At 37.1% G+C, this 10,174-nt stretch overlaps 2 protein-coding genes across 2 annotated transcripts in view; one reads left to right on the top strand and one right to left on the bottom strand.

Annotated features, from left to right (window-relative positions):
- Positions 1–576: 576 nt before the first annotated feature.
- On the bottom strand, positions 577–2,238 carry LOC115417657 (lipopolysaccharide-induced tumor necrosis factor-alpha factor homolog). The gene is made up of 4 exons (XM_030131676.1): positions 2,064–2,238; positions 1,068–1,130; positions 814–964; positions 577–685 (listed from the first exon to the last, which is right to left on the bottom strand). The coding sequence occupies exons 1-4, from the start codon at positions 2,236–2,238 to the stop codon at positions 577–579; spliced, it is 498 nt and encodes a 165-aa protein (XP_029987536.1).
- A 5,469-nt stretch (positions 2,239–7,707) lies between these two features.
- The window catches only part of tekt4 (tektin 4), a 7,180-nt gene continuing 4,713 nt past the window's right edge, over positions 7,708–10,174 (top strand). The window contains exons 1-2 of the mRNA XM_030144747.1: positions 7,708–8,235; positions 10,033–10,103. Coding sequence (XP_030000607.1) covers positions 7,708–8,235; positions 10,033–10,103 — 599 coding nt within the window. The remainder of the gene's footprint in view (positions 8,236–10,032; positions 10,104–10,174) is intronic.

Here is a 10,174-nt window from a genome sequence, read left to right as displayed (position 1 = left end):
ATGTTCTTTGTAAATTTTGCTTCCCCACCCTGTACACCTTCATGAACGTCACAATCAAACTCACCCATGTAGAAGAAATGCTGCAATTTTCGGCATCAAATCCACTCTTTTCATTTACAGCTGTGTCCAGTGGGGAAAACAACAACAGTGCTTCTAACTTTTGATAATTTTGTCACCTTCTTCTGAGTTGCTTCTTGGCAGGTCTCCTCTTGTTCACTATCTGACACTTTGCTCAAAGGCCTCATGGGAAACCAGCAGAGTAACTCACTACTCCCTCTAGTGGACACATAAGACCCTGACTCATCAGTGTGAGTAGATTCAGTTCATATCTGTACAATCCAATGCATTAGTATATTTGGTAGAGCCTCAGAGCTACTTATTCTCAACACTGTAATGATATTTTTTAAAATTTAATAGTACAAATATTACATAAAGCCCCTTTAAATATGTAAAAAAAAAAAAAAAATAGATGAAAGAATGTAATCATGGCTCATTATGCTCATGTAAGAGTAGTGTAATGTTCTATATTATAACTGATGTGAGCACAAGAGAGATTTGTCTGTCTCCTAAAAATTACTAGCCTCCTAACTTATGAATGTGGATGACATTGTTACAGATGGGACAGGAATGCACCACGTCTTTGCAAGAATCCACAAAGAAGGGGATTATGAAACAAGGCCAGCACCTGTTGAAGAACAGCACAATACAGTCAACTAACACATACATAGTAGGATGGTATTGGAGAGAGAGAGAGAGTGTGCGTGGATGTGTTTGTGTGTGTGTGTGCGTGCGTGTGTTGGCGTTTCAACTCACAAAAACAAAAACAGCGTCGCAACAATCAACCAGGTCACCCAACCATTCTTGTATGAGATTTGCGTCGTTACAGTGTTGTGGCAGCAAGGACACTGCATCTGTCCAGGGCAGTCTCTTGGTAAGCTCTGCGGAATCACCACCATCTGGTTCACTGAGTGTAAAAACAAACACACTCCATACCTCAAAAAACAAATGACTGTTAAAATTTTTGATATTATGGTGCAAGAGAAAGAAGGTTGAGGAGAGACACTCACCACCAGGTTGTGTGGCCTGAGTTTGGACTGTGTACTGGAAAGCCTGTGGGACTACAGCTGGAGCTGACAAAGAAAAGTGTAGTGCATTAACTGATACAGACATATTTCACAAATGTCTTGGTTGGACAGCAAGTGGAGGCACAAAGACCCTTATGTTAAGTTTGGGAGGTAACGGAGTAGATGCATTTGTATTTAGTTACAGTCATGACTTTAAATACACTTAATGAAAATACAGTTATACTCCTAAAATCAATACATAACTTTTTTGATACTTGATTTATTTATTATGCAATTTTAAAAATGTATTTTATTTTTTGTTCTTAATTGTATGTAACTTGGCAAATAATTCATATTTTTCCATTGGATAATGTCTGTAGTGATTAATATGTTTGCATTTCAACATGTTTTTGTGTTCCTTTTGTTTCTCTTTTGTTTTTGGACCTTGCCTATGTTTTCTGATTCCAGATTATTTTAATTTAATTTTATTTTATTTTATTTTATTTTATTTTATTTATTGGTACTTCTGTTGAATTTCCCGCTCTCAGTGTTTGACCCTTGCTCATGTTTTCCTTATTTCATACTCCGAATCACTGACACTGGTACCAATGCCTTGTATTTGCCTTAACAGATAATTACATTTGTTATGTTGATACTTTCACTCATTTTATCCTGCAGGAAAACAGAGATGGTAAAACTTCAGAAGCCATTTGTGTTTTAAGACAATTTTAATAGAACACTCTTCAGAAACTAAGTGAAAACCAAATTTTCTACTGTGGGAGCATGAATTTTCAGAGTAAAACTTCAACAACCCTTTGTTAGACTCCTTGGTTTGGTTGAGTTTATGTAACACGGTTGTAAAAACAGACTCACATAGTCAGTAATGTAGGACAATACATTTAAAATGCAATTATAAATATATAGGATAAGTTACATATTACATTTAAGATAAAAAAAAAAAATCATTAATGAAGGAGGAAGTGTTCTATGGTTTCTTACGTTGTTGTTGTTGTATGACAACCTGAGGTAGTGGAGGTCTTTCCGGGACAGTTTGAAAGACTCCTTCATCCAGAGGAGGAGTGGTGTATGGAGGTGGAGGTATTTCCAGGACAGATTGAAAGACCTCATCCAGAGGACAAACAATGTCTGAAGGAGGAGGTTCCTGAGCCTCCATATTACCAGTCTAATTGAGAAGAACAGAGTGTAAGAATAGGAAAACAACTCAAAATCAACCAAAAACTGGACATTTCGTTATCCAAATTGGTTAATTCTGGTCACTGAAAAAATGTTGACAAAGTAGGTTAAGAAGGTAAATTCAGGAGATATTTAAGAGTAGATCTAATGTGGAACTCTATATCGTATTTATTTGTATACAGTGAAAACAAGCTGTTCAAGACCATGGCATTTTACAACCAAGACAGGTTTCAATGCGCAACTCAAGCAGGTTTGGTGACATTTCAACTTGAAATTGAATCCTATCTCACCCATGGCAATGGCTTTTAACTGAGAGTATACAAAGCACATGAGATCTGGTCCCAGTAAACATGCAGTGACTTTGATAGCCCATAACTCTGACACTACCATGTAATGTGTGACTGGCTTCAGGTAGAAGTCTGTCCAGGTCAGATGTAAAGATTATGTTGTAAAACATTGATGGGAAAAGATGAGATGGGTTTCAGTTCATGTTTAAGTGAATGTTTATCTGAAGGATGGATGGGCTGTCAGTCTGCTCTGCTGCTGACCTCATTTCATCAGCAACATAGGTTTCACCTGCTGCTGAACTGACAGGTGCATCTGTAATCAGTGGGCCAGGATAAAAGCAGCTCCTGCTCTGTTACTCATTTCCAGGTCGTCTGTGGGTCATCCTGACTCGCCAGATTTTTTATCTGTTCCTGTGAGTCTATTGTTGACCTTTTCTGTTTTTGACTCCGCCTCTTCGCTTCTGTTCTGGTAGTCTGACCTGCTTTCTGCCCTTGACTCTGAGAACTGTGGTTTGGATCTTCCTGGTTTTTTGACTCTGCCTGCTCCGACCACATCTCATCGCCTCAGTCCTGGTAACCTGACCTGTTTTCAGTCTATGACCCTGAGTTTGGTTATTCTGGATTTTCCTGATTTTGACTCTGCCTTTTGCCCTGGACCATGTCTCTTCGCCTGTCTCCCAGTAAACCTGCCTGCCTTTGGTCTTCTGCTACGCCTTCTGTCAATGCTGCTGTTTGTAATAATAAAGACTCTTTTGAACTGTTTCTGCGCTCTGGTGTGCTGCGTTTGGGTCCCAACCACACCCTGTCACATAGGCTGCAGTTCACATTAACTTGAAACCTCATCTTGACTATTTCAAGATGAAAGCTCAAAATAAATAATTAATTTTGATTATTGCAAAGTGGTGTAAATTATAATGATACCTACAAGATGGTGTGATTAGACTGTGAAGGGACAGCCAGAAGTGACCATATCTGGACAAAAGGGTGGAGTTGGGAAAGAACAAGGGCTGCTAACTTACTAAAAACTCTAGCTGCATTGGTGACCAACATTATTATTTCATATAGCCCAAAACTATCTCAGGTATTTATTGACACACTTATGTTTACCATAATGTCAACTTTGTGTACTGTATTTAAATTGGATTTAAACACCGCACAGTTTCCTGAATAAACAAGTATTTTGTGTGAACGGTTGCTTGTATAATAACCAGTTGACTTCTGTGACCATCCATAGACTAACAAAACTTTGACTGAACTTGATGTGATCATAAGTTTTGTCAGACAAATGACAGTTATAGTTGCAAAAGATGTTGCTGACCACACAAACTCTTATAAGTGTCTTATCTTTACACAAATGACGAAAAACAAATGACAAAAGTGTTGATTTGCTGATGTTTTCAATGTATATGATAAAGTGTTATTTTGGTTTATGTACATTTATACAATATATAAAATTACAGATTTTCACATTTTATCCCTGGACTGTATCTTGGAAACTACAGCCAACAAGCATTTTTCATGTATTTTTTTCTTTTTTGGTGAACTTGTTTGGTTTCATTACTTTTATTCTGGAGGGCTAGACCAGTGTAGCTGGAGGTATCTTATGGTTGTGTTGTAATAAAGTAACAGTAGACTTTACAAGAAAACCATTAGGCAGTCTTAGAGTAGTACAATTTAACTTCTTAACCAGTACTGCTGTAGAGCTCTGTCAGGAAAGAAACATGTTCCATTTAATAAATACAAACTCTACACATCCAACTGGGCTGGTCAGCATCTAGTGGGCATCAGTGGTATTACACTTTAAGATGCATTAGCTTTGGCTTTGATTTCAATTTGCGGACGTTGATCCTTGGTCCGGACCAAATAATGATATGTAGATGTGATCTGAATGTCTTGGTGATGTCTTACATGAGGTCTCGCTTAAGAAAATTCTTCGCTCACTTGTGGTTTCATGTCTGGCTTGACTGGTTTCCCACTTTCCATTTTGACCTTTTTATTTAATAATTTCTTAATACCATAAATGAGCTATTCAAATGATTAGACACTGTCTTCAATTGTTAATGTTCAAATACATGTGTATTTCCTTGGAGCACCCTGGACTCATTTTAGGGACACACAAACAAATCTACTGCAATGGTGATCTGTCACTAGACTAAACAAAGAGTTTAGGTTTGGAGGACAGACAAGGATTGGACTGGAAAAGAAAAATGTGTAATGTTTCTGTTTTTGTACAGTTTGCACTTAAATGTTCTGATACATGCAATGTAAATGGGCTCATTGCAGCCACTAATATTGTTAAAATGTTCATCTGTGTTGCCAAAATTTGTTTGTGGTTCTTAAAAAACAAATAGTTGTAAGATAAATGCACATTTTCTATTTTTATTAGGAAAAATATAGTCTCAGGGACCAGCCTTGTTGAGCTTATTTGTATTGTTCAAGCAAAAATCTAAGTAATTTTTAATTTGCACAAAAAAATTGGTCAAGGAAAAGCAAAAAGTATTCTTATGATCTTGACGTCTTTCAAGAAAAGTTATAATTGCACCACTGTTACAATGTTGTTGGGGTGAGACTGAGAACCACTGATGTAAAGGAACATGTCCAGTTCTATTTACAGAATATAAACCAACTCAGGACAGCTGGTCGAGACTAGAGTCTAAAATAAGAAATCTAGTTGTTTTAGCTCTTATTCCCCAAAAACTGAAAAAAAAAACAGTCAATAGAGGTTTGATTGACCTCAAACATAAATCCAGGTTGAAAACTGGATTTTTCAAGAACCCTTTACCTTACATTCTATTCTTATTGCTATGTCAGTCTGTCACTACTGTATTATCTTTTCAGTCATTTTAATATTATTCTATTACCTTTTACTATGATTGTATATGATTAACTCTTTCTCTTAATTACATTTTTACAATAGTTTGATCTGGATGTTCCATCTATTTCCAGGCTTTATAAATAAACTTGCTGTACCTTGTCTGTCCGTATTAAACAAAACCTACACTGGTTGTAGTGAACTTGGCGTCATTTTTCTACATAGATACAAAAACACCAAGTCAGACATAAGAGGAGACAAGTACGTTCACTTACCCTGTGAAGTAGTTTGGAGGTTGTGCAGGAATCTGGAAATTTTCTCCTTCAGGTCTGTCAATGAGGAAAAAATAAAATAACAGAAATGTTGGTGTCCCGTGACAATGAAGGTGGAGCCACAGAAATATGCAGAATGTTTGCCAAAGGTCAAAGTATTGTTTTATTCAGGTCATTTACAAATATTCTCTAAGTAATTTCTCACGACATTTTTCATTTTGATTTAATTTGCGATAGAGATTTTTTCATTTAAAATCCCAAATATAATTCAACACTAGATATTTCTATGTGTGTACTGACTTATTCATATCATCAGTATGTTTGGATCTAAGCTGAAGGTGGAACCCAATAGAACAGTAGAATGTGTACAGTCATAATTAAAGGTGTTAGTAGTAACACACACTGATACATGACTGTAGTTGCATTAAAATATGGTTACAAGTTTGTTTGTTTTTTAAAAAGGCATTTTAAAGTTGAAAACAATTGAATGAGTTTATTTTGAGCTGGCTGTCTTTCTACCTATTATGATGTGTTTTTGGATCACTTTGCTTTTTCTATGTCTGTGCAATCCTACTGAGGAGTGTTATTATATACTGGTTGGTTCTTTTGGCCATGACTCAGTTGGAAAGACAGTGAACTTATTGCGGGAATTTCAGTTATGAACAGAAATACAAGGAAGAAACAACACTGCAATCCAATTCTACACAATGGAAAAACAAGAGACAGGAAGGTTCTCATATATCCTGAAACCTGACCGAGTTTTTGACCTGCAAACAAGCCATTACATTAATCTAACAAAAAAAATATGAACGGATGAGCAGGTTTTTCTGCATCTTGTTTAGACAAATATAAAAAAAAAACCCACTCAGTTTTAGCAATGTTTTTCAGGTGGTAATAGGCAGATTTAGTGATAGCATTTGTGTGGTTGTTAAAATTCAAGGTTTCTGGCTTGATTTGTTGCCTTCAATTATATGGAGTCAAGGTGTGTGGTGACCTCTGACCTATCATTTTGGCTAAACATAATCCTATCTGTCTTGTCTGCATTGAGAAAATTCTAACACATCTACTTTTTGATTTGATGAATACACATAGTGAAAGTAAGGGATGTTTTGTCAGAGAAAGCCAACTCAGTAAAACATTTTCTATGCATAGTCTGATCAACACATTCCATTTACACCATTATCCAAAATTAAACATGTTTGCAGTTGTTTCTCTGTTACTGTATATTTTCTACATCAGTCTTCCCTTCATATGATGGTTTTAATATCCCTTATCTTTTACAGTTCTCAGCTGATTTTGCTCATATGTTCATGTTGATCATTTTTCAGTTTGTTTGCTCTACTAAAGTCATCATTTGTAAATTCCACCTCTTTGGTTTATAGAAGCTGTTCCCTGAATCTTTTGCTTTTACTGCAGTACATACTTCCATATTTCCACATTGCATCTTAATTAACACAGAGACTCAGAAATGCATTTATGTGGACATTATAACTTCACTAAACCAATAAACCTGTTGGCTGAGAACTTTTTCACAGTACTGTTTATTACCTTGGCAGTAGAACATTTTCACAGTTCACAATTTCATAGTTATTTATTTACTATTTTATATCTATAAAATGTTGTTTATCATAATGTAGAAGTAAAGAATTCACATTTTCACAAGCCTTGTTGACATATTTTGGGTGTAACATTCACAGATCACTGCTGTGGATTTAAGAAACTGTAACTCACACACTTACATAGTATATGATATTATTCTTCATAACATTTGCATCATCATTATCAGCAGTATCTGTTCTAATGTCCCTTATTTTTACAGTTCTCAGCTGATTTTGCTGATATGCTTGTTCATGTTAATATCATTTTTAAGATGTGTTTTTGGTAAGTATTTATTGATTATTCATGAGATACCTGAGACTGTTTCAGTCAGTTCATGTATCCAGGCAACTCCAAACAAACACAGGACTGGTTCTGCCTCAGGTCTAGAAAAATCACACCCTGATACATTTTGGATTTCACTCTTTTTTTTTTTTTTGGCTGATCTCTTTGGTTGATTCATTAAATTGCACAAAAACAAAATGAGCTCGGAGGTGTTAGTGTCCAGGCCGCACTTTGATGGCAGACCGGTGGCGCAAGGAGTCCCGCAGGAAGAGCCTCCTGTGGACCCGGACATCCCGCAGCCGTCCTCGGGTTCAGCCACCGCCGGGTACCGCTCTGCTAAATACACCCCGGGGGAGTGGTTCTCCAACTACCACACCATCCTCCAGCAGGCCGCCACCGACCGCGGGGATGCGGAGAGGATCCAGAGACACTCCAAAACTCTGAGCCAAGACACCGAGGCTCTGACTGCGCAGGCGCAGGCCGAGGGGACGCGTCTTCTGGGGGACAGACTACAACAGATCCACTACTGGAAGTCTGAGCTGCAGCAGCACATCCAGCAGCTGCAGGCCGACACTGACGCACTGGTGGCGCAAAAGACCCGCCTGGAGAGGGCGCTGGACGCAACTGAGATCCCGTACGCCATCTCCACAGACAATCTGACCTGCAGAACTAGAAGACCAGGGCCAGATCTGGTCCGAGACACTGTGGAGGAAGAGCTGCTGAAGGTCAGTGGAACCAAGCTGAAGTCTAATGTCAAAGGTTGGCTTTATTAGGGCTTTTATCAATGAGTATCTTTTGTAGGTGCTGTAGCCAATTTAGATGTATGCTGTGTGTGTGTGTGGTTGTGTGTGTGAAAGTGGGCGGGTACTTGTGGTGAGGCACTGGGTTGCTAGGGTTACCTGCACACCTGTGTGCATAGGTAGCAGTCAGCCAGGCAGAGGTTATACAGGGTGTCCCATAAGTCTCCATACATAGGAGACGTAATACATATGGTTCTAACATGTATTTCTTTATATTTCTTCTTTATAGTTCTTCAGCAGTGGAGGACACGCATTGAAATGTGTTCCCGACAAAATGGCAGTCATATAGAGCATATTATATAAATAAAAATGGTTTATGTCAAGAAATGTATGGAGACTTATGGGACACCCTGTAGAAGGGAGACACAAGTGATCAGAAATGGAGTTTTGAGCCATGGGAAGCCACACAGTTTTTCAACCGTGCCTGTGTTTGTGGCCGTCTGAAGTGTTGTTAGTATTTTTTGTGTTTTTGTAGATGAGCTCATTTTAACCCTTTCATGCATGAATTATGAGAACCTTAGTCAAGATTTTTTTCTTGAGTGTTTTTATTCCTCTTTAGTCATGAAAAAAACAATGAGATTGAATTTCTTTTTCTTTTTTTTTTTTTTTTTTTTTTTGATTAATCTATCTCTCATGGAGTTACAAACATGTCCACTCATTTAGACACCATGTGTTTAATTTTTTAAGCAAAGAAACATGTATTTGAACACAATATCAGAAAGAGAAACTGTGTGAAAATTATGAAACAAAAGCATTTTGATGCAGGTAATCTGATGTTTTCTCACCTTTTATCATATTCTAATTGTAGTTCTTACTTCATGGAGATAATATTAAAAAAAAAAAAAAAAAAAAAAAAAACTTTTTGTTTTTAGAAAACTGTTAATCACAGTCTAATAACAATTAGCTATTGATTTACCCTCAGTCATGTTACTGCAGATCAGGTTTATCAAGAACATAAAGATACAGTAATGGTATGAATGTCAGTGTATTATGGGATGGTGAATAAGAGTCCACTGTGTTGGCTGATATGGAACTGAAACAATAAAACCCATGAATATACAAAAAAACAGCTGTAGAATAACTGTCCACTGTAGTGACCAGTATGTATGAAAGGGTTAAGTCATTCAGCCCTTTTGGAGGTGTTTTTTTAAGATTTGTCAGTAAATAAAATATTAAATGCACATCCATGGTGGACCTTATTTTTACACACCATAATGAGTTGGAAATGTCTTCAAAATCTCCCAGGTGGCATTTTTTTGTCACTAGATTGCCAGTATATTAAGTTTCAAGTTTAGAGCGGCAATATTTATGTTCAGTTAGTCCTTCAAAAGGAAATTAATCATCTCTATATTTACAGATCTTCGGCTCTATTTGGACAGGCATTTTTATATTTAATAAACTCAGAGAGTTTTTCTGAAAGGTTTTTGCAGATCAGAAAAGAAGGAAAGTGCAGGTTACAACCCTTTGAAATTCACTTGGTGGTTAATTCTGCAGTTTTGTTCATACCTGTCATAAACTACAGTATACATATTCAGTTCTATTTTATACTGTTCTATTGTGGAAGAATTTCATTGTACGGTGTCACTACTTTGTTTCATCCTGTGCATATGACAATAAACCCTCTTGAAACATGACTCTTAATGAAGTCCTTAATCCTGATCTGAATGTGACAGCGAAGCACCAGCAGAGGGGGATACAATAACATGACTGTGTGTTCTGCAGGAAGTGGATCTGATCAAAAATGTCCAGGCTCTTCTGAGGAGAACTACAGCTCAGGTGGTGAGTCAGATAAAGTAAGTGTCCGACCCTGTCCTGTTCCAAGATAAACTGCCTCAGACAAATGGTTGATGTCTCCATATGTGTT

This window comes from Sphaeramia orbicularis, chromosome 1 (assembly GCF_902148855.1).
Source record: "Sphaeramia orbicularis chromosome 1, fSphaOr1.1, whole genome shotgun sequence".
NCBI classification, from domain to species: domain Eukaryota; kingdom Metazoa; phylum Chordata; class Actinopteri; order Kurtiformes; family Apogonidae; genus Sphaeramia; species Sphaeramia orbicularis.
The sequence above is the reverse complement of the archived record's forward strand: the minus strand, read 5'-3'. Positions and strand labels throughout refer to the sequence as shown.

Bases quoted from the DNA above. Each gene is read 5' to 3' on its own strand.
- LOC115417657 (XM_030131676.1), bottom strand. From the start codon at position 2,238: ATGGAGGCTCAGGAACCTCCTCCTTCAGACATTGTTTGTCCTCTGGAT. The intron at 965-1,067 runs GTGAGTGTCTCT...TTTTACACTCAG, and splicing joins TCAGGCCACACAACCTGGTG to TGAACCAGATGGTGGTGATT. The intron at 686-813 runs GTGAGTTGAAAC...GTTCTTCAACAG, and splicing joins GCGACGCTGTTTTTGTTTTT to GTGCTGGCCTTGTTTCATAA.